This window comes from Vombatus ursinus, unplaced genomic scaffold (genome assembly GCF_900497805.2).
Source record: "Vombatus ursinus unplaced genomic scaffold, bare-nosed wombat genome assembly UNPS02001287.1, whole genome shotgun sequence".
Taxonomy (NCBI): domain Eukaryota; kingdom Metazoa; phylum Chordata; class Mammalia; order Diprotodontia; family Vombatidae; genus Vombatus; species Vombatus ursinus.
This window is the reverse complement of record NW_020941065.1, coordinates 8,850,222-8,875,382: the sequence shown is the minus strand read 5'-3', so window position 1 is coordinate 8,875,382 and position 25,161 is coordinate 8,850,222. Positions and strand designations below refer to the sequence as shown.

Here is a 25,161-nt window from a genome sequence, read left to right as displayed (position 1 = left end):
AAACCACTCCAATATCTTTGCCAAGAAAACCCTCAAAGGGGTCACAAAGAGTCGGAGGTGACTGAAAACAACCGAACAAAAGAATTAGGATTCAAACCTAGATCCTCTGTCTTCAGATTCAGATGCAGGGAACACACTCTCCCTTCACCTTTCCCTCCAAGCACCCTAACCTTCCTTCAAAAACAGCTCAGGCACCATCTCCAAAAAGAAGCCTTCCCTAATCCCCCAAGTTGTGAAGACTCTCCCTACAATTACTTTGTATCACACCCATATAAAATATGTGCTATAGTTTTCATTATTCCCATTTTACAGACAAGGAAACTGAGGCACAAAGAAGTGGTTCAATTCGCCTGTGGTCACAGAGTAAGTGTTGGAGATAGTATTTGAACCCAGATCTCTCCCGACTCTGAGACCAGCCATCTTCATGCTACATCATCCTCTGTAGCTTTCCTAGGGCATCTATGATAAAATACAAAATCTTTAGCCTGGTCATTAAAACCCTCCACGATCTGCTTTTGCCCTACCTATCCGGCCATTTCCTATTGCCCCTCTTCACACACTCTCCATTGCTACCAAACTGGCTGGGTAGCTGTTCCTGGCATGTGCTCTCTCTCTCCCACATCTCTGCTGTTGCACAGACTATTTTCCATGCCTGGAATGCTCTCCATCCCTACTCTCGCCCCTTAGAATCCCTGGCATCTTTTAAGATGCAGCTCAGATGCTGCCTTTTTCACAAGGCCTTTTCTGCTCTTCCTCACTGTTCATGCTCCTTCCCTCTTGTATTTTTTTTTGTACAATGCTATATAAACTTCATACTTACTTTACTATACTGCTTTCTATATACTTATATTTACTTATCTGTGTGCTTGTTATCTATCCTAGTAAGTAGAATATAAGCTCCTTGAGGGCAGGGACTATTTAATTTCTACCTTTGTATTCTTAAGAGCCTTAACACAACACCTGGCATATAATAAATGCTTGTGGAATAAACCCTTTGGTATAGGGCTGGCAGGACAGTTTGGCACAAACTTGTTATTAACGGAGTAAGAAGAGCCAGGAATTGAACTTGTAACTTAGAGTTGTTTTGCATACAAATTTTACTAAAAGATCTGAACCCCAAAGCTTCACCTTGCTTGTTGTACAAGTTCTTGTACTTCTCAAAATAGTAATACCTGAGGCAGCATTCCTCTTGGTTCATTCACTCAATTCACACTCATACTTGCATTGGCAGATTAGCTCCCCTGAAGGGTAGCTGATGCCTTGGGTTACCGGGGATAAACCTATGGTTGGCTATCCTCCTAATGTTATAGGTCATGAGCCCCCACCAGTGTGCTTCCCAATAATAATCAGTCTATAGATTTCAGTTAATCTTACAAAAGACATTTTCTCACACAGCATACAAGAAGAGTAGGGTTAAAATATTTTCCATCCAAACTTATGGCATACTTTCCTGCAACTATACACACACTAGGAAGTAGGGAGAATAGACACACACTTAAAGTACAGTAGTAGTGAGGCACACACGTAGGGAACATACATGTGATTAAGTCTTATAACTCATGATTGGTATATCAGGAACTTAATGTCCTTTCTTTTCCCAGAGAGTCCTCAGGATGTTCACTATTAGGCATGGTGTTGGTGATAGATGAGTGGCTCTACTACTCAGGTGGGCTGGCTCTTCACAAGGCATGATCTCTCAGCTGCTCAAGTGATTTATTTTGCTGCTCATAGGGCATGGGATATTTGCTGGATGGGTCAATCTGCTGCTTGGGCTGGGCCAAGCAGATCTCTCAACTGCCTGACTGGCTCATTGCTGGACTATGCCAAGGAGATTATTTAGTCTCCTGGCTGGTTTATCATTGGGCATGGCAGCTGCTATGCTTGGCTGGGGAGGTTGCTTGGCTATGGGACACAATTGCCCACAGGGCTTCCTCTACACAGGGCATAGCAATGTTAATCTATTGGACTCTGTGGGCAACTCCAGTCTCTATCTACTGCCTTCATTGAAGGTCTGGTTGGGTATTAACACATTCTTTTTTCCTGAGGTACTACAATGCTCTTTTCAGCAGGAGTGCTATTATACTTTTTCAGAAAGGGCAAAGACCTTCAGCTTGAGGACCTTTCTCAGGGAACCCTTACACTCGCTTAAGTCATTAGCTCTGTCACTAGGTAGAAGGTGGGAGAAGTCTTTTATTCAACTATTATTTTTGATTAAGAGCTGGGTTCCCTCAATGAAAGACTCCATCATTACTTATTTTGACCTTCAAGTCATAATTCCCAGATTCCTGTTCAGGTCTTGTGCAAATGGGATGGGAGATGGGCAAAAGTATAGAGTCAGCTTGTATTCTAGGGTGAGTTAATTATCTTTATGGGCCTTTTCCTATTCAGAACAGCTGTTCAACACCTCAGACCCCCTCCCAAGGTGTAGAACATGCCTGAAAGGGCCTCACCTTTACATTTCATTACCTCTTCCAACCTTCAATTTTGCTGAAGTCTAAACAAGGGCACACCGTTACAAGAATTCTGCTGGTCTAAATGGGGCACACCCTTACAGTGACTTTTATTTAGTGCATGACATTTACAAGGGGCTTTATGCATATTATATTGTTTGATTCTCACAGCAGCCCTGAGAGGCAGGCTGGGCAGGTGGCATTGCCTTATTTGTTCAAAGATATGCCGCTAGTAAGTGATAGAACAAGCATTTGAACCTAGGTCTTCTGACTCAAACGACAGCTTTGACTTCATGAAATCAAAGCATTTCAGAGACCTCAGAGCCATCTAGCTCAAGCAATTCCTTAATAAGAGTGGCCCTTCCAACATATCCAATAAGTGGTCATCTAGTCTTTGCTTGAAGATGTTCACAGAAGGGGAACCCACCACCTCTGAGACAGCCTATCACACTTTGGAATGGCTGTCATTGCTGGGACACATATTTAAATTACCTTGTATTTATTCTCTTCATTCATTCTGTATATATTCATTGTATCCTCCATTAGAATGTAAATTCTTTGAGGACAGAGATTGTTTTATTCTTTGTCTTTGAAACACCCAGTCCCTATCAGGTGCCTGGCATTCAGTAGGTCCTTACTAATTGTTTGCTTGCTTATTGAGTGACTGGTTAATTATCTCTGCCACTTCCAGGTTCTGCCCTCTGGGGCCAAGTAGAATAAGTTTCCTGCAGCTCTCACATCCTCCCCTAAGCCTTCTCTATGAGCAAAGCAGCCCAGTTCCCTTACAACTCATGTTAGGTTTTCATGGGAACAATAGTGGGCAAAGAGAACCAGAGTTGAAATTATATTATGTATAAATTATATAATATTGTATATATATATATATATATATATAAATTATATTATAACTAATGAGTTAAGATTCAATTTTTTTTCAACACATGAGAGGATTGGTATTAATTCCACTTCTTGATTGTCAGGAGCAGGGAATTCTGGGACTGGGTCATTCCTCATATACTTGCTTTTGTTTAAAAGGCCTGCACTATATTTAAATCAGATTTTCTCTTTCTCAACCTTCCTCCACTTAATGATTTTGTAGACTGAGCCTTAATTAACTAATAAAGTAATATTTCTATAACATACTGCAAACCATTAGAAATAAAAGGCTCTGATTTAATGTAGAAAGGAAGAAAATAAATGGTAAGTAAGTATGGCTACACATCTCTTCTCCCGATGATTCTCTGATTTCACAGAATATTAGATTGACTGAGATCTAGAGCTGGAAGGGTGCTAAGAGGACAGGAAGTCCAGTCTCCTCATTTTACAGGAGAGGAAATTGAGGGCCAAGGATCTTAAGTGACTTGTCTGAGATTATTTAGGTCATAGGATCACAGATCTAGAGTGGGAAGGATTCTTGGGGGACATGAAGTCCCTTCATGATGCAAAGGAGTAAACTGAGGTCCAGAGAGGTTAAGTAGCTTTCTCGAGGTCACACAGGACATAGGATTGTAGGTCTGAAGCTGGAAGGAACCTCAGAGACCATCTAGGCTTTTCCCTCTTTTTATAATGAAGGAAGCTGGGGCCTGAGGAAGTTAAATGATTTGTTCAAGGTCACACAAGCAATAGGTATGTGTGTGTATATATGTATTATATATGTGTATGTATATGTATATATGTATAGGTGTGTGTATATACATATACACACATACATGCACACACACACACACACACACCCCTTTACAATGACTTTTATTTAGAGTGTGCCATCTACAAGGGGCATACACACACACACACAGATGGGATTTGAATCCAGGTCTCTGGCTTGAGTGCCAGCATCCTTCCCATCATATTAAGAGTAGGATCTAAGCTGCCAGATATATGGCACTCCCCTTTCTCCCCTTTTCACTTCCTGCTAATGTAGGGATAGTTTTGGGAGATGGCTGGCGGAAAAGGACTCTATATAGTAACACTTAATTTTATTTTTCATCATTATGTTCAATAAATTATGCGATCACGATAAAAAGGAACTATGGATACACACACAACCTGCCTTACATACCTACAGAGTTGTAACTAGGGTGGGCCAAAAGGGACTTGGTCTCAGGGTCCTGAAATTTATAAGGCAATTAATCACTCAATAAACATTTATTAGGTGCCTACTATGTGCCAGGCACTGTACTAAGTGCTAAGACAAAAAGAGGCAAAAGACAGTCCCCTTTCCTCAAGGGGCTTACAATTTAATGGGGGAGACAGCATGCAAACAAATATATACAAAGCAAGCTCTATACAGGATAAATTTGTTTTTCAGGCATGTCCAACTTCATGACCCCATTTTGGAGTTTTCTTAGCAAAGATACTAAAGTGGTTTGCCATTTCCTTCTCCAGCTCATTTTACAGATAAGGAAACTGAGCCAAACATGGTTAAATGACTCACCCAGAGTCACACAGCTAGTGTCTGAGGCCAGATCTGAACTCAGGAAATTAAGTCTTTCTGGTTCCAAGCCCAGTGCCCTATATAAAGGATAACTAGAAACTGATGAAAAGAGGGAAATCATCAGAATTAAGAAGGATTGGGGAAGACTTCCTCCAACTGGTAAGAACAATTGAGCTTAGTGCTTATTTAGAAAGAACAATTAGTCAAAATAGGAAGCCACCAGCTGATCTCGGTTAGCTCCTCCTTGGGCTGGTATTCCAGGGTCTCTGTCTCTTTCCCACATAGGGCTTTGTGTCCTGAGTCCAAGGTCTTTTTCCCCAACACATGAGTGAATTTGTCTCCAAGAGTTGACTTGAGTTTGTCTTTTGTGCTCCTTGCCCCAGGCTATGGAATTGTTAGCTAGGTCTCTGTGTAGTTATAAATCATGAGAGCATGAAATTCACACCTGCAGCATCATTAGGGGCTGTATCTGTTCCAAATGACACTGTGTGTCTTTATTCTGCAATAGCATCTTTTAAAACGTGAGTGGAATATATTCATTCCATTTCCCCCCAACGGAATACCACAATAAACATGCAGGAATCTTAGGATATTGGAACCAGAAAGGGATTCCAGACATTGGGATCCAATTCCTTAATTTTAGCCTCCAGTTAGGAAACTGATAAACAGATAAATGAATGGTAACAAATTATAAATAGAGATACTCACACGGCCTGCCTTATATACCTACAAAGCCATGACTAGGGTGAGGCAAAAGGGACTTTGCCACAGGGTGCTGAAATTTAGAAGCCATTCACATTTGTACTCCCTGAACTTGGAAGCAACTGCACTTAGCACCTAGTTAACAAGAATAAATGGGTAAAATAGGAAGCCATCTGATGACTCAAGTAAGGCCTGGTTCCTCTTTTTTCCTGGTGGTCATGCCCAGCTCAGCTAGCAAAGAGGCAATGTGGTATAATGGAAACAGTAATAACAACTAAGAGTTGGAAGAATGTAGTACTTGACTGCTGTGTGAGTATGGGGAAATAACTTGATACAAAGTCACATTGATGTATCATTTTAAAGTTTACAAGGGTCAGCTGGGTGGTGCAGTGGATAGAGCACCTGGCTCAGAATCAGGAAGATCTGAGTTCAAAATAGTCCTCAGACACTAACTAGCTGTGTGACCCTGGACAAGTCACTTAAACCTGTTTGCCTCAGTTTCCCCATCTGTAAAGATGGGACACCCTGGAGAAAGGAGTGACAAAGCACTCCAGCATGCTTGCCAAGAAAACCCCATTTCTCCGTGGGTCATGAAGAGCTGGACACAACTGAATGACTTAACAATAACAACAATGGGGTTTACAAATGGCTTTCCTTACACCAAATAGGATATAATCTTAAAGGCAAGGGCCATTCAGTTTTGTCTTTGTATCTCCAGAGCTCAGCGGCCATGGACAAATCACTTAATCTCTCAGTGTCCCGGGAAAAATTTTAAGACTACAAATTCCAGATCAGTTGCTGAGCTATCTGTATCAGTAGAGGGAATTTCCACACTGGAAATTTCCCATGCTGATGAAACCACAGGTGGTCTACCCAACCACCCTTAAAAAAAAAACCAAACAAACCAAACTCTGAGCTCCCAGTATAGTATCTCAAACATAGTAGGTGTTCAATAAATGTTAACTGAACTGAAATGAATAGTCCTATAAAGTAGGTAGGGTAGGGAAATTATTAAAATGCCCGCTTTAGAGATGAAGAAACTGAGCCACCCGTCTCTTGGAATCTTCAATTTTCTTCAAAGTTCAAGTGTCACATTCTCCACTCCCGGTCCCTTCCAGCTGCTGGCATCCTCCTTCTCCAAACTATATTACATTCATATTGTGTTTATTCTGTATGTACTTATGTGTGTGTATGTCTTTCCCAACTAGAACGTAAGTTTCTTGAGGGCATGGATTGTCTCACTTTTGTATTTATATGCCCAGTGCCTAGTATAGTGCTTGGCATATAGTTGTTATTATTCAGTGGTGTCTGATTCTTTGTGACCCCATTTGAGGTTTTCTTGGCAAAGATACTGGAGTGATTTGCCATTTCCTTCTTCAGCTCATTTTACAGATGAGGAAACCGAGGGAAACAGGGTTAAGTGACTTGCCCAGGGTCACATAGCTAGTAAGTATCTGAGATCAGATTGAACTCAGGTCTTCCTGAGTCTATCCACTGAGCCATCTAGCTGCCTCTACTAAATCCCTGTTGATGCATTGGTGATTGATGATTATTGATGACTTTCCCATGGACTTGTCTGTGTCTCAATTTTTTCTCTAAGATGGTAATGATAATATTTGAACTATCTGCCTCAAAGAACTATTAAAGGGAAAATGAATTGTATTTTACATTTGTGTGCCCAACTATTACCTGATGGTAGACCTGGAATTAAAATCCAGGCCAGTTTTCTTTATGCTACACAACATTGCCTTCATTGAATCACAAAATCTGACAGTTGGAAGGGAGCTCAAAGCCATCTTTGAGCATCAAATCCACACACTAAAAGAATCCTGTCTCCTCCATACCCAGCAAGTGGCCATCCAGCTTTTGCCTGGAGACTACCAATGGGAGGGGAGCCACCAACTCCCTTAAATTTTCCCAGGCTGAAAAATCAAAAGTCATCTGCAAAAAACTTCAACATCAAAAAAGTGAAAATCAGTCAATTTCAGGCATGTAATTTATCCTGCCATGACTAGACATTACACGGCAGCCCCTTTCCCCAGCATTCAGGTCACTTTCCACCCACTTTGTTTCTTAACCAGTAACTCACCCTGCTGAGCTGATCCAAGAGTCTTTGGTTCTGTTCAGAGAGTTCCTGGACTGCCCTGGTCTTCTCTCTGTCTGCTTCTCGGAGGTGAATCTGTTGCTTCTCTAGCTCAACCTGCAGCTGTCTCACATCGCTCTCCAGTTCCGATACTCTACCTTCCCACTCACCTTCTCGGTTCTCGAATCGTCTTCTTAACTCGTGTTTCTCTTGTTCGAGGTGCTGGGAAAGGAGAGAGATGGGTCTATAAAAAGTGGGCAGTTCCCTGATGTTCCCCTTTCCTCCCAGTCTCAAGGTCTCTTGCAATGTCCTTTCCCCATTGACCCAATATGGTGCAGATGACATTCAGAGCAGCTACAGAAATATTCCCTTCTTCCTGCAGTTTGCTTTGAAGCCCTGCCGACAAGGAGCATGCTTCACAAATAGAACAGGGATCCTGCTCACATCGCCTGGCAGTTTTGGCCCTGCCCTTGTGGACAGGCTTTTTTTGTGGACTTTTGGCACACAGACATGAGTTTTATTGGGACTACAGGGCAATTAGTAGGAACATAAATTTAGAGAACCAAGAGTGACTTTTCCTATCCTCAACATGCCTCTTAATATTATAGAACATTAGAGTAGGGGGGGAGTGGGAAGGACTAGGGAATCATCACCCTCAGAAGGAAGCCCAGAGTGACCTTCAGGTGTAGAATACAGAATGCTGGAGCTGGGAATAACCTTAGAATACAGGATATCAGAGATGGAAGAGTCCTCAGAACAGAGAATGTCAGAGCTGGGAAGATCCTTATAACAAAGTTAGGTCAGACTTGGAAGTGACCCAAGAACACAACATGTCGGAGTTGGGAAGGATCTTTGAACACAAAATGTAGGAAGAGAAATCATCACCAATGCCCCTGTTTTAAAAATTTGGATTTGAGGTCCAGAGAGGAAAAGTAACTGGCCCAGGGTCACACAGCTGGTTTGTAACAGTGGGGGCTCAGAGCTAGGTATTATGACTCTCAGATGCGTCTGGGGTCAGAAAGACCTGAATTCAACCAGCTTCACACATTTACTAGCTGTGTGATTCTGAGTATGCCACTGTTTGCCTCAGTTTCCTCAACTGTAAAATGGGGATAATAATTGCACCCACCTCCCAGGGCTGTGAGGATCAAATAAGATAATATATGTAAGGTGCTTAGCACAGTGCCTGGTATACAGTAAGCACTTAATAAATGTTTGTTTCCCTCCCTCTCCACCTCCTATTCCCCTTTTCCTTGTAACTAAAAAAAAAAAATTAAAGAACATTTTCTACACAGGCAAATTTTATTCCAAGGATTTTGTACCACATGCACAGGGCACTTGATTGGGAGCCCGGAGGTTTGGGATCTAATCTTAAACTTGTTACTGATATAAACAATTTCATTCATCTCTGTACCTTAGTTTCTTCATCTCAAAAGGGACCTGGAACCCACATAATCATGCCTACTATTTAGGGGTCTTGCAAAGGTAAGATAAGAAATAGACATGAGAGGATTTAGGGCTCTTCGGAAATGAATGTCTGGTTTCCTCTCCATCCCTTATACACACCCTGGTTCCATTCTTCCTTTTCCTGCCTAGCTAAACCTCACTCGTCCTTCAAACATAGACTCCCAGCTGCACCTCCTCTGGGAAGTCCAATTTCAACTGCCCAACTCTGTCCCTTTCTGAAGTCACAGAGTCATGTGCTCCTAGAACGTCAGTGACATGAGGCATCTCAGGGGTCATCTAGTTCAGAGGTTAACTGGGGCCATGAACTTATTCTTTCAAAATATTTTGATGATGGTATTTCAGTAGAATTGGTTTCCTTTGGGATCCTGTGGATTTTATTTTGTGTTTAAAAAATACTATTCTGAGAAGCTGCCAGAAGGGCCTGAGATACACAAGCTAAGAATCCTTGCATCTAGTCCAACCTCCTCATTTTATAGAGGGGAAAACCAAGGCCCACAGAATCCCAGGATCTCAGAAATTGACAGTTGGAAGGGACCTCAGTCCAACCTATATAGGAAAAGACTCCTCACTGTAACATATCTAATATCCAATCTTGGCTTGAAGACCTCCAAGGAGGGGAAGGGGGCCGCCTCCCAAGGCAGTGGGAAACTGAGCTATTCAAGTTCCCACTTTTGGAAAAGCTGAAAGTGTAGATTTTTTAAAAATAACATTAAGACTAAATTTGCCTCCTTTCAATGCCACCCAATGTTGCCGTTTGGCCCTCTGGGTCCAGGCAGAATGAGGCTAATTCCTCTTCCACGTGACAAGCCTTCAAAGCAGGCAGTGATCGTGTCCTCATGAAATCACTTCTCTAGGCTGAACATTTCCAGTTCTGATGACTAATCAATCCTTTCTAGGGCAGAAGTCTCCAATCTCCTCACTATCCCAGTTGCTCTCATCTCAACCTCCTTCATCTTGACAATTTCAGTCATTTTTCAGTTGTGTCCAACTCTTCGTGACTCTGTTTGGAGTTTTCTCAGCAAAGATACTGGAGTGGTTTTCCATTTTCTTCTCCTTACAAATGAAGAAACTGAAGCAAATAGGGTGAAGTGACTAGCCCAGGATCACACAGCTAGTGTCTGAGGCCAGATTTGAACTCAGGAAGATGAGTCTTCCTGACTTCAGGTCCAAAGATCTCTCCACCGCACCACCTAGCTGTGGTACCCAAAATGAAACATAATAGTTGGACCAAAGAAGTGCACAGTGGGCATATCACCTATATGAGTTGCCCAAGATTGCATAGGTAACAAGTATCAGAACAGCTAGGTGGTTTGGGAATCCTCTATCCTCCATTCCCTAAGCAATCGGTCATCCATCCCCCACTTACTGCACTGCCTAGTTGCGTCATCATAGGCTCTTGAGAAATGCTTGTTGCCTGATGGACCCTCAGCAACACTAAATTCCTTGATGGCTGGGACTGATATCATATTTTTGTTTTTTCAGCTCTCTGGCAGAGTGCATTGGCGTTTGCCAATGAGGGTGCCTGATTTGAACTCAGCTCTTCTGGACTCCAAGTCAGTGCTCTACCTACTATTTACCTAGCTGCCTCATTAGGAAGTTTACCCCCTGATCTCAACCATCTTCCCCTTCACTGTTCCTAGTTCTGCTCTCTGGGGCCAAACAGAACAGCCTAAAAAAAAAAAGCATCAAGCCAGTTGAGGCACAGCCTCATTGACTGTGGCCTTCTACATCGTCTTCATTAGCCTATCTCCAAAGGCAGCTCAACAGAAAGAGATTTCTCTGGACTAAAGGTACGGAGAATACCTTCTGATTTCAATCTATCCCTATTATAAGAATACTGGCTCTAGTGGACAGCTTCTTTCTAAGGAAAGCACATTCTCTCATTAGTGGTTTTAAAAAAAATAAAGACAATCTTTTAAATGGGTCCAACTATCACTGGGGTGAGGCAAGGCTATAAAAGAAGAGAATTTGTGGTTGTTATTTAAGCAACCCATTTACATCTATTTTCCTACCTCTCCAAAATGTCTATGAGAATAACCTACACATGTACTCAGGGCATCCTTAATGAGGGCATCAGAAGGGAATGGGCAGGCTTTCCACAGCGACATTCCACAGCAGGCCACATGTCCCCTTCCACAACTGAACAAGTGCTATCACGAACACATGCTCCCACTGTGATTATTGTTTGTTGACTAATAAAAGGCATTTGATCTATAGCCTTGAAGGCTTGCCTCCAGCATGAGGTCTCATACATATGGCAAAAAGGAGGTAAGATTCCTAGAAAAGTATAGCCTTAGGAATAAATTTGATCAGTAATTTTCCAGTTATCAAAATCAAGGTGACTAGAATACAGTCCAATTTGTAATTCATTAGTACAAGGAAGTCTCAGGTGCCAAAAGTCCCTCCACTTCTCTTGGTGAGCATCTACTCTGAAACTTAGGATGCTAAGAGAGTTGACTGGACAGGGCTCAGCAAACCATGGTCCACTGGCCAAATCCAGCACAACGCCCTCCCCTTTTTTTGGTATGACCTGAGAGGTAGGAATGGCTCTAAACATATATAGGGGTGTGATAGTAAATGCTTAACAACCAGGCTCTTGTCGGAGGGGGGCATAATCCACATTTTAAAGTCTAATTTGCATTGTTCACACTTTCTTAAGTCTAGACAATCAAGAAAACAATAACTCAAGCCCTGATTTGTAGGCATTGTTGATTTCTTAGGTGTACATGTTCAGGTTGAAAATTTAACAATTAGAACTGGCTCTAGCACATACCTGGTAAAGGGTGTCATCAAAGAGGTATATGATCAGAAAAAAAAAGAGATGGGCTGGTCACAAAGTAAGAGTAAGGGATAATCATATAACTAGCAAGCATTTATTAGACACCTACTCTATTCTAGGCACTGTGCTAGGTACTGGAAATACAGACAAAAATGAAATATTTTCTAACTTTCAGAGAGCTTGTATTTTATTGGAAGAGATGTGTATGTTAATAAGTACATACCAAATAAATTAATGAGGATGGGGAGGGGGATAAGCAATGGACGGTCTTTCTGTTTTAATGGCATCTTCACATGTTAGAGAAATTGAGGAAGGCTTCTAGCACATTGCGTGGGCTCCACGTGGTGAATTGATGAGGAGACAAGGAGAAAAGGAGTCCAGGATGGGCAGGCACGGATGGGCTGTGACCTCTATCCTCAAAGAGGGTGCCCCCATTGAAGAGATCACAGACCTATTGGAGTGCTAGTTATACACCAATGTAGATGCTGCTGCCACCTTTCAAACACTTTTTTTTGTTTTGCTTTTGTTTTTTTTATTAAGTCAAACACTTTTTAAATCCTTTTCTGAAATCCTCTGATGCTGCACTGTGGGCTGAAGGTGACCCCATGTTCTTGAAGAGTATCCCAGACAGTTCTACGAGGTCCTCCCAAGCAGCCTGGGCCATGATGGACTAACTGTACATCTGTTGTCCAAGGACCTGTCCAGCCAAGTTCCTGAAAAACTCATCATTAGGCTGGCAGGGGGAGGAGGAATATGGGAGGAGGTGTATTTTTTTGGTCATCGAATATTTATTAAGTCAGAGGGGGTTGCAATGGATGAAATCAGAGATTCTTTAAGTATGATGCTCTCTGGGAATTGTCTTCAGAGCCAGTTTGAATCACACATGAAAATCACAGAATCATAGAAATTGAGGTATTATGGAAGCCTCCTTCGAAATTATCCAATCCAACCTTACCAAGTTGTTGTTGTTTTTAAAGAGATTTCTCCATCCTAACTAGTTGTTCTCTACCTATTTTTACAGATGAGGAAAGCAAAGCCCAGCATGGGCAAGCAGTTTGTCCAGGGTCACACAGTAGTTTCCATCTGCTACCACTTGAAAGATTCTTGCTGCCGACAGTGGTATTGCCCAAGATAATCGTACACCCATATTCTTTTGACAGCTTTGAATGACTCTGGGCTATTTCCAAAATTCTGATCTACCCACAAAAGATGAAGGCTTACCATCTTTGAGTAATTTCAAAAGAATATATTATCTATTCTGAAGGCAATTGTTAAGAGATCTGTCTTAAACTGTTTCTTCTGAAATGGATATAGAATTTTGGGCCTCCAAAGGAGACAACTTTGAAGGGGACAGCAATCATCTACAGTCACAGATGCAGCAAGTCAGACCTGGAAGGGGCATTAGAACAGTGAATGTTAGAGATGGAAGGGAACCTAGAACAGAGAATGTCAGAACTTGGGAGGAGCCTTGGAACAGGGGATGTCAGAGCTAGGAGGAGCTTTAGAACAGAATGTCAGAGCTGGGAGGGGCCTTAGAACAGTGAATGTTAGAAATGGAAGAGAACCTAGAACAGAGAATATCGCAGCAGGGCGGAGCCTTACAACAGAATGTCGGGGCTGGGAAGGCCTTCCTTTAAAAAAAGAATAAAGAGGTGGGAAGGGCCTTAGAAATCTTTTGGGTTCAATCTCCCCTCCAAACCAGTTTCCTTGCTTTCTGGGCACACCCAGTATTTTTTCACTTCAGAGCAAGCAGTAGGGCATGGTCTGCATATAAAGGAGGTATTAACTAGTCATCAGCTCTTTGGTTTCTCTCTCTCTCAACCTTCTAAAAACCCAATTCACAATGAAGAGGAGTAGAAAAAAAGAGTGATGGGAATTTGGGACTTTTGACCTGAGACACAGAATGCAAGAAATTCAAATGCCTTGTAAAAGTGCCTATTTTAAAATGCTATTTATTCAGGTGAATTGCTTGAAATGGAGACAGCAAAGGCTTAGAAGGCAATCTCACTTGTTCAGTGAGAAACCAGAGAGATTAAGTCTGTGTCCTTAAGAACAGATTGACTTGAGTCAGTTTCAGGGAAAAACACCTGCTCCCTAATAAGCAAAGCCCCCAAACAAAAACAAACCTGCCCCTTTAGGTAAGGGAGGGCAAGGCTTGCCGTTCCATGCTTTTGGGGCTTCTGTTTTTCTGGCTCTGTGACAAGAACCCTACTTCCCAGACTCCAGCCCTTTCAGAGAAGCAAGTTTTTCTTATTCATGCATCCACAGTATCTGGCCTCTTACACTAGGAACCATGTTTGGAAACATTTCCAAAAGAAAGATCTGGCCCAGACTTGTCTGGCCAATTAGATGCTAAATTTGTTGTGGGCTCAGGGCCTTGTAGTCAGCAGATATGGGGTTAGGCCCTCTGTTTTGCTGTGGGTTTTCACAGATTTGGCAAAGTTAAAGTTGATATTAACCTACATTTAGGCACATTTTTCAGAGACACATGAAGCGGAGAAAGGAAAAATGCCATCCAATTTCTTTGAAGGAAAAAAAATGAGAACCTGAGTTTTTCATTTATTCTGAGTAGGTCAGTCCATTGACTGCTAGTAAATGGGCCAAACCCAAATCTCAAATATCTGAATGCCTGGGTTTGATTTTCCCATTTTACCATTGGATAATCATTTCATCATTTCTCATTGGCAGAGGCAGGAAGTACTTAAAGGCATAGAGGTAACTCTTTAAGCATTATAAACTTCTTTAAAAATTTTTTTATTTATTTTGTTAAATATCTCCCATCTACATTTAAATTTTTTATTTAAAAATTTTTTAAATTTACATTTTTAAAAAATTAGTTTCAAATTCTTTCTGTCCCGTCCCTCCCTCACCCCTTGAGAAGGGGGGCAATATGATATCGATTATGCCTGTGAAGTCAAGCATCATAAACTTCTGAAAAGAGTCACTGTATTTGGTCCTTTCATTTACCGCACACTCACATCTCCACCTCTTGCGACTGGCTTTCATCCCAAGCACTCTACTGAAGTAAATCTCTCCAAAATCACTATGTGACCTTGGGCAAGTCACTAAGACCTGAATAGGTGACCTCTGAGGGCCCTTAAAGTTCTACATTTATGATCCTAAGTAAAATCTCCTTATTGTTTAATCCAATAACCTTCTATATCCTTCAATTAAATTCAAAAGGCACTCATTAGCTGCCTATCAAGTACAGGACTAGGCCCTAGGTCTACAAAGACAAAAACAATACAATTCCTTCCTTATCCTTTTCTTGGAGTGGGGGACAAAATGGACACATATTAGTAGATAGAAAGTCATTAGTAGATAGAAAGCACTAACACCTGGGACACGCCAGAGGCTACCCAGGTAGTAAGTAGCACAGGGTGGGATTCAAACCCAGCTCATGTGACTCTAAATCTCTAAGTATATTTTCCACTAGCAACTGGAGAGAGTCTCAAATATTACAGGCCTGCAGAAAAGAAAAGAAGCTCAAGATGTAGCCATTGTTTGATAAATACATCTTAGCAACTGCATTGCACCCCTATGTTAATTTTTAAAGTAACTCCTGGGGAAATATAAAAATATGCCTCTATGTTTCAAAAATGAGCAGGAAGACTAATTGCAGATGCAGAAAGAACAGGGGAAAATGCCCCTAGGCCTGTTACCTTCCCAATAACAAAATCTCTGATTCAGAGAGTGAGTAATAGAGCTGAGGATTCAATAAGAGGTGGGGAAATAAGATTATGGATAGCTCCCTCACAGTTTTTCCAAACTGAAGGTAGCCTTTGCTCGGAGCTTGAGAGACAGACACAGAGATGGAAAGGCCCAGCTGGTTCCCTTTGAAGGGGAAGACTACCTGTACCTTTGTCTTGTGCCCACAGGCTTCTGGGTATTCAGGCTCCTCTTGTTTTTCAAAAGCCAAGAAGACAGCCTTGGGGTCTGAACACATTTTAGAATCTTAAAATGTCACAGCTGAGAGGGGCCTTAGAACACAGAATGTCAGAGCTAGGAAGGACTTTAGAACATAGAACACAGAATGTGGGAGTTGGAAGGGATGTTAGATTATAGAATGGAATATGAGGAAGGACCTTAGAATAGAGAATGTCAGGCCTGGGAAGGATCTTAGAGCATAGAATGTCAGAGCAGGGAGGGGCCTTAGAATAGAGAAAATCAGATCTCAGTGGAATCTTAAAACATAGAATATTAGAACTGAGAAGGGCCTTAGAATGTAGAATGCAAAAATAGGAGAGGGGCTTTAGAACAGATACTGCAAGAGCTGGGAAGGGCCTTAGAAAAGGAAATGTCAGAATTTTGAGGGGCCTAAGAACAGGGGATGTCAGGGCTGGGAGGGACCTTAGAACAGGGGATGTCAGGGCTGGGAGGGACCTTAGAATAGGGGATGTCAGGTCTGGGAGGTGCCTAAGAACAGAGACTGCCAGAGCTCAGAGGGGCCTTAGAAAAGGGAATGTCAGAATTTCGAGGGGCCTAAGAACAGGGGATGTCAGGGCTGGGAACGGCTTTAGAACAAGCAATATCAGAGATAAGAGGGGCCTTAGAATAGGGAATGTCAGGGCTGGGAGGGGCCTTAGAAAAGGGAATTTCAGAATTTCGAGGGGCCTAAGAACAGGGGATGTCAGGGCTGGGAAGGGCCTTAGAACAGGGAATCTCAGGGCTGGGAGAAGTCTTAGAACAGGGAACGTCAGAGCTGGGAAGGGCCTGAGAGAACATCCAATTTAACCCCCTCATTCAACAGAGGAGGAAACTGAGGTTGGGAGAATGGAAAAGCCTCTCTCAAGGTCCTATAATTATTTAGTAGCAGAACCAACACTGGGACACAAGCATTTTAAACAAAGGTCAGCCTCCATTTTGAAGAGTGCCCAGGTCAGTCATGTTCGGTCCTTCAGTCCTCTCTGGGCTTCTCTCAGGACTTTTTTCCTCCCCTTGCCCCCACTTTTCTCCCCATCCACATCCCCCTTCAGATCCCTTTTCTGGGTGCGCTTTCCCCCATTAGAAGGTAAGCCTGTCGGGAGCCGATGATGTTTGCTTTTGTGCTTGTGTCTGTATTCCCAGCATTTGGCACAGGGCCTGGCACACAGTAATCGCTTAATAAATGCTTCTTGATTCACTAAAGAAGGAGGAATGAAATTGGAGGATCCCCTGCAGAAGAGCCTCGGCAGCTTAGATAGGTCCCTTGTTGGGAGCGTGGCCATGCTGTGTGAAATGAGACCTGCCCTGTCAGGGCTGGCGGTCAGTGGCTTGGCCTGTTCCTGACATTTCCCCCTTCTTTTGGAACCTGGAGACATCCCCACTCTCCTTTACGACTGGCTACAAGCTTCACTGGAATCAATTGTCTTTGTGGCGCCAAATCTCGGTGCCAGATTTTAGGAAGGGCGTTGATAAGCTGGGAGGAATCCAGAGGACGGTGAAGAGACTCAAGGTTGTGCCACTGTAGGAGTGATGAAATGTACTGGGCATATTTACCCTGAAGAAGAAATGACTTGAGCAACCAGCTATTCGTTTTGAAGTCCTTGAGGGGCAGCTAGGCGGTACAGTGGATAGAGTGCTGGGCCTTGAGTCAGGAACACCAGAGTTCAAATATGGCTTCAGGCACTTACTAGCGGCGTGACCCTGGGCAAGTCCTTAATTCTGTTTGCCTCAGTTTCCTCATCTGTAAAATGAGCTGGAGAAGGAAATGGCAAACCACTCCAGGATCTTTGCCAAGAAAACCCCAAGAGAAATCACGAAGAGATGGACAAAACTGAAAGGACTGAACAACAACACTTGAGGGTCTGAGAGGTAGAGCCTGGATATGCCTTGTTTCTGCTTGGCTCCACAGGGCAGAACCAGAAGCAGGGGGCGGAGGATGCCAAGAAAGGACAAAGCTTCTTAACTTGAGGGATTCCCCAGTAGGATAGGCTGCCTGGGGAGCACTGTAGATCTTTAAGCAAAAGATGGATGACCATTTGCTGAGTAGGTTGTAGAGGGGCAGATGGAAGATAGTTTCTGAGATACCTTCTTAATGCAAGATTCTGAGACGTGGACTTATTTATGTTTAATCCAAAAAGTAAAAGGAAACTTTCATGTTCTAAATTTTACAGTTGGTTGAAATAGAATGGTGATATTGGGTGTTAGAAGCTCCTTGGTGAAAGGTTTTAAAATCTAAATTGCTGATCTAAAATTATATTTCTGGACTTTTCACTGGGTATTATGTAAAGGTCTCTACCGTCAAATCTTGTTTTTCACTCCCATATGATCACTTTGAGAGGCAGAGAGAGGATAGAGATATAAGCTCAGAATCAGGAAATCTTGGGTTCCTCCATACAGCCTCTGAAATATACTGGCTGTGTAACCCAGGAAAGACAAAACTTCTCCGTGCCCCCAGGCAATTCTCTAAGTGGTTGAGAAGGTGCCTACCAGTATCATTAGAGGTATTTTCCTCGCCAAGAGTCCCTTATACCAACAAAATCACCCGTTAAAAAATTGTATCCCTGAAAGAATTCATGGAGGTACCATCTTTATAGGAAAAGATGTTTAAAACTCCAGCACATTTTTAGAAGATCTTTGCATATAAATGTCATGTGTTGCTCCTCAGAAGGATAGAGATTGGTACTATTTTATGTTGTTTAGGTTTAAACATTTTGCTCCCAAAAACAATGACTAACCCAGGGCCTGATCTCATCTTACTGAGAAAATGGAGAGGGAGAAAAGTTCCCATGCATACTGACCAAGCTAGACACCATGGAGAATAGCTACAAAATAGGAACAAAAAGAACTCTACAGGTACTCCAAAGTTCACAGGGGACAGAATCAATGAAAGGAGCCAGCAAAAGACCTATAGCCTTGGATATTTATAATAATCTGGGTAAACTAGAGATCCTCAAGTGAGAAGGCAAGTTTAACCTCACAGCTATCACTGAGACTTGGTGGCCTAGGACCAAGGACTGGAATGTGGCTCTGGGAGGGCAAACCTTATTGGAAAGGAAAAGGATAAGTAAATAGGAGAGGGGCCAAGTAGCATTGTAGATTAAGAAGATACAATCTACTGTTCTCTCTTCCTCATTTCTCATATCCAATCAGCTGCCAAGTGTTGTCAAATCTACTTCGATAATATGTCTCACATTCCCTTCTCTTAACTCACAGGGCCACCACCCTAAAGTTCTGTAAGTAAGAACCTCATCACCTTTTCCTTGTATTACTACAATGGTCTCCTGGTCTTCCTGCTTCCTGTCTCTTCCCTTCCCAATCCATCCTCCACAAAGCTGCCAAATAAAATTTCCTAAAACCATGGGCCTGATCACATCACTCCCCTACTCAAAAACCATTATTGCTTCTGGGATTAAATACAAACTCTTGTATTTCATATTACTCTTTCATGCAGTCCCCATTCTAGCTCAATTGGCCTGCTAGATATTCTCTGTATCTGATAATCCATCTCCAGATTCTGTGCCTTTTCTCCACTCCCAGTCCCCAGTCTCTGGGACATACCCCCTCCTCCCTTCTACCACTAAGAATCCATTTTCCTCAAGAGCACAGCTCTGTGGCACTTTCTGTGGTCTTTCCTGATTCCCCTAATTGTTAATGCTCACTCCCTTCTGAAATGATTTTTTTTTTTAATGCTTAGGCAGTTGGGGTTAAGTGACTTGCCCAGGGTCACACAGCTAGAGTCAAGTGTTTGGTCTGAGGCCGGATTTGAATTCAGGTCCTTCTGACTTCAGGGCCGGTGCTCTATCCACTTCGCCACCTAGTTGCCCCCGAAATGATGTTATTCAGGATTTATTGATCTGTGCATTTGTCACATCTACTTAGGAGATTGTAAACTCCTTGAGAAAGCCTCTAGGTGGCAAAATGGATAGCACCGCACTTGGACTCTGGAAGGCCTGAATTCAAATCCAAACTCAAACATCCACTATCTGGGTGACCGTAGGCAAGTCATTTCACCCTTATCTGCCTCAGTTTCCTCATCTGTAAAATGGGAAGAATAATAATAGCACCCACTTCCTGGGGTCATCAAAGATCAGATGAGATAATAAATGCAAAGTGCTTTGTAAACTTTAGCTGCTATATACATGTGAGCTATTATTATTGAGGGCAGAGGCTGCTTTGTTTTTATCTTTTTTTTCTATCCCTAGTGCCTAATAGGGTACTTAGTAGATAACAGGCCCTTAGTAAATGCTTGTTTAAACTTTGATTTAACTCTGATCCATCCTGTGACAAACAATAATTCCAGAGAAGAAATGATGAAACATGCTACCCAAAAAGGCAGGTGAGGGACTCAAGATCCAGAATCAGACATACATTTTTGGACACAGAGAAAGCAGGAATTTTTTTTTTGTCTTGACTATAAGTACTTCTTAGAAGGATTTTGTTTTTATTTTTCTTTTTTAACTGGAGGAGGTAGGAGGGAGAGAAAACAAATGCTTGTAAATTGAAGAAGTGAAAATTTAAAACAAATAAATGTTGAGTTGAATTGAATTGACTAGCTCCATCCAACTAGTTTTGGCCATAAAATTAAAAGGAAATTGAGGCATCAAAATGCAGAGCCTTTCTTGCTTATGATGAGCCTTTAAAAAAAAAATCTGTTAACAGGTAAAGGAATGAATAGACTCTTCAGGGAGCTGCCCACTGAGAGTTGCTATACAACAGTGATTTCACATCTGAATGTGAAATCCATTACTACTCAAACTGACTTTGACATGATGTTCTTTCCATATTAGCTGTCTGTCTTTTCAACCAGATCCCTCACTTGGCAGAGTTAGAAACAGCAACTGTAAATCTCTGAGCAAAGACCTGTTGTGGTAATAATTCTTTCTGGAATTGTGTTCTTGAATCACTCAAGAGAGATAACCTGTTATTTCTGTTCCACCATTTTAGATGGAAATCAATACCCAATTCCATCCACTGAGTTCCTTACAAATGGGGTGTTTCTTTGGATGTGGTTCAGAGGTGCTCTCAATCACTTTTCAGAGACAGTGTGTGTTCATTTTTTGACCATAGAATATGAAACAATTGGGTTCTGGAACACTAACTCGCTCTTGTTTTTGTCAGGTCATGGGCTCATGTATTTAGTTCTGGAAAGCAGTGCAGGAAGACCTGAATTCAAATCCTGAAACATTCTGGCTAAGTGACTAGGCAAGTGCTTTGACTTGTATAATCTCAGCAAGTGACTTAACCATGATGCTCCTCAGTTTCTTCATCTGTAAAAATGAGGGGAGTGGACTAGATGATCTAAAGCCCCTGCCAGCTCTAAATCTGTGAGCCTATGAACCTTTCCAAGCCTCAGTTTACTCATCAACCCTCATTACTGCAGAACCTGCATGAAGCTTAAAATGAGATGTTTATAAACTGCTTCAGTAACTTCAGAGTTCTATATTGATATTAATTTGTTTAACTGCTTTTTAATCTTGATTTTTATAAACTAACTTATAAAGGGAGATGGTCAGACCTTTATTTCCATGGTTTTCTAAAGTTAACTGTGAAGCTAAGAGAAAACGCTTATGTATTCATTCCAAGGATAGACACTGTATCTGTGATTTCACTGGTATGAGGAACTTCCTTCTACCAATGCAGGTCAGCACCCTTCCTGCAGCCTTATACTCTTAAAAGAGTTGCTTTAGAGTAACTTTGTTCTGAGAGTTTTAAGTGACTTGCCCAGGGTCAGAGGTGCTGTATAAACATAAGCTATTGTTGTTAATTATTGTTGTTATTGTTATTATTCTTGTCTCTAAGGCCAAGGACTGAAAGTACAGCTTCCTTTCACTCTTTTATATTTCAACAATACATAGGATTGTAGATTTAGACCTGGAAGGGATCTTACAGGTAATATATTGACACTTAAGTAGACAGCCAAAGCATTTATTAAGTGTTTAGTATGTGTCTGGCACTGAGCTAAGAAGAACCCTCATTTTGCAGATAAGGAAATTGAGATCCAGTGAGGGAAAGGCACTTGGTCCAAAGTGATACAAGCTGTTAATTGGCACAGTCAGGTTTTGAACCTAGAACTTTAAGAATCCAAATCTACTATTTTTTCTATTGCATACTATTTAACAACTTAAACTCTCATTTTAGGAAAATGTCTGAATCTGAAGCTGTTTGTATATTTCAACTATGTGCCCATATGATATTGGTGACAGAAGACCCTATCAGGCTCTAGTCTTATGATATACACAGATGGCATCCAGGTTAGGATAAACCAGTATATGTATACATACATATATACATGTATACATGCATATATACATACATGTATATGTACGCACACACATATACACACCATATATGTGTGTATAACTGTGCATGTGTATGTGTATGCATATACACAATGCATAGAAACACATGTATGTGTATACATATATATGTGTGCATTATGTATGTATGCATGTATATGTATGTATTCTCTTCTCCACTGCTAGAGACCTAATTTTTCAGGAGATTTTCTCTGTTGCTAGCTAGACTGTGAATAGGTGCTCCATTCCGGGCTTTTCTTGTATGTAAAGTGCTTTGCAAACTTTAATGTGCTACATGCATGCCAACTATTATTATTAGTTGAAGTGCTTGGGAGTGGTGGTGGTGAAGGGTAGTATCCCTCTGACTAATATGGCCATGAAACACACTGGAACTTAAAATATATAAACAGAACCAACAAATGCCAATCTGAGGAAACTGAGGGTATGGATTAACCCTAGGTTAAAGACAGGGTTCAGTTAATTTTGGAGAAAAAGAGTAAGCCAATTTTCATCCTGGAAAAATGCCACACAAATAAGTATTCTGGATAAACATTTAAAAAAAATTTTTTTGGGGGAGGAGGAAAGAAGTCTAGTACTGGAATTTGCTCATGGAGTCCTTTTTCTCATCATACAGGATTTGATGGAACACAAAGATTGCTTTCCAAAAAAGACCAACCAATGGCACACAGGAAACGTTACAATCAATATGAGAAATAGATCTAACGGCAGCCAGGCATGTGGTGCCCACACGTCCCAGCCTGTCACCCAACTGCACGAGAAGCTGCAGAGAATACCTAGAAAAGTGCCCTTCCAAATCTGCTAAATGCTGAGCCCCAAATGAAATCCATGGCTGGCAGTCACGTGGTTAGTCCTGGCATGTAAGCTAGCCCGGGTTCTCTGGAACCTGCTACATTGTGTGATTGTCTGGGCATTGGACATTTTATGTGTCATGCTTCTTCTTGGGTCCATTTTTCCTATAGCTTTCAGTGACAGCAGCAGGTCAGAGAGCTTTGAATGCCCCAGTTACCTTTTGTGAAGCCTACCTTGGTTGAACGCTAATAGCTCCTCAGCAGGCCAGACCACAGATTTTCAATATGGTGTGACTTTCTCCTGCTCTTTCTGTGGGAGTGTACAGGCTCTCTCAGTCATGGTGCAAAATGAATTCCCTCACACTGGAGGTCGTGATTATGTGTCCTATTTCAAGGGAGGGATCTATAGAAAAGCGATCAGAATCTCTGAGAGGCAGCACGGGGTACTGAAAAGGTAGACTTGGAACCCCACAGAGACCTGAGTTCAAATCTCACCTCCGACATTAGCTGTGTTGCCACAGGCAAACCATTTTACCTTTTTTTCAGACTCAGTTTTCTCCTCTGAAACACGAGGCTAAGAATAGCACCTACCTCATAGAGTCAGGGATGAGACTCAGTGTCCGTATCTGTAAAATGAGACTGAGGACGGCACCTACTTCACAGGATTTTGAAAGTCTCAAATTCGACGCTATATGCAAATTCTAAATGTCAATTATTCTTAACTGGGCCCTGCCTAGCTTTCTGGGGTGGGGGAGGGAGACTCAGGTAGGTCCCACCTTTGCCTGCTCCCAGGCTGAGCAGGTGCCCCAGGATTCCCCCCGCCCCCCATTCCCGAGGGGCCCCGCCCTAGGCTGAAGCGTCCTCACCTCCAGCTTGTCCGTCAGCTCCTTATGCATCTGCTCGTACTGCCGGCTCATGTCCTGGTTCCTCTCCAGCAGCGCCTTACCCAGACGGGCAGCCAGCACCAGGTCCTTTTCCTTCTGCCGGATCACCGACAGCAGCTCGGGTTCCTGCGGGGGCGAAGACGGCTGCAGCAGCTGCCCGGGGCCCGGGGCCTCGGCGGCGGCGTCGAGAAGCCCTGGCTCGGCCTGGGAAAACTCTCCCGGGTCCGGCGGCCGCTCCCCAGCCGCCAGCAGCGCCAGCTCCTCCTCGAGAGCCAGTTCCAGTTCCCCCGGGCCACCCGGGAAAGACACTAAAGCGGCGGCAGCGGCGGCGGCAGCGGCTGGGCTCCGGACTGCGTCCCCGCCGGGCCCTGGCAGCTCCATGCAGGAGGCGCTGTCCGCCTCAGCGGGTGCTGAAACGCTGCTGGCCAAGCCCAGGCAGTAGGCGGACATGGCCCGGGGGAGAGCCCGCTGCTGTGCGGGCCCTCGGCGCGCGCCAGGCTGCAGGGGGTGGGGGTAGGGGTGGAGGTAGTTTGGGGAGGAGGGGGAGGGAGGAAGGGGCCCCCTCCCTGTCTCGAGCCGCTGCACGCACCCCGCTTCCGCTTCTACAGTCCTCCCCCCCCCTTCCCCCCCCCCCGCGCTGCCCCCCTGGTAGCCTTTACACCGGCGTGAGCCGGGCCGGTCCCCGGGAGCTCTCCCCCCGCCCGCCCGCCTCGCGCCCGGCGGCACGCGCGCCCTGCTTCCCCTCCCTCCCCTCCCCCTCCCCGCCCCCGGGCTTGGCTGCTCGGTGCGCGCAGGGGAGGAGGAGGAGGTGGTGGTGGTGGTGAAGGAGGGAAGAGAGCAAGGAAGGCGGAGAGGAGGGAGGGAGGAACGCTGCGAGGCCGGGGGTGGGGGCAGGGAGGGCGGAGAGGAGGAGATGGGAGGAGACGGGGAGAAGGAGGAGGAGGAGCCGCAGCCGCGCTAGGTGCAGGGGTGCTCGGGGCTCAGCCGCCTCTCTGCTGCCGCTGCCGTTGCTGCAGCCCACCACCCGGCAGGACCTCACGGGCTGGGCTGCGCTCTGCTTCTGGGGCTGGTGCAGCTGCTAGCGGTGGCCCCCGGGTTCTGCAGCCCCTTTCCATGGCCCTCAGCTGGCCAGCCCAGTCGCTGGCGGCGGCTACACTGGCCGCGGCTGTGGCACATGGTCCACGGCGCGGACGCCTGGCACTCGTCCTCCTCTCTCGGTCACCGCCTCCCCTCAGTCTCTGCCTTCCTCCCCTCAGTCCGGCTCTAAGGGAATGTCTGTCTCTCCCTCCCTCCCAGACCCGGCTAGGCCCAGTACTGCCCGGCGGCCCCACCC

At 43.7% G+C, this 25,161-nt stretch overlaps 1 protein-coding gene across 2 annotated transcripts in view; it reads right to left on the bottom strand.

Annotated features, from left to right (window-relative positions):
* Positions 1-24,278, bottom strand: part of BICDL1 (BICD family like cargo adaptor 1) — a 131,320-nt gene extending 107,042 nt beyond the window's left edge. For both annotated transcript variants that reach the window (XM_027865339.1, XM_027865348.1), the window contains exons 1-2: positions 23,811-24,278; positions 7,676-7,891 (exon numbers count right to left, since the gene is read on the bottom strand). In XM_027865339.1, the coding sequence (XP_027721140.1) occupies positions 7,676-7,891; positions 23,811-24,278 (684 nt within the window). The remainder of the gene's footprint in view (positions 1-7,675; positions 7,892-23,810) is intronic.
* Between the last annotated feature and the right edge of the window lie 883 nt (positions 24,279-25,161).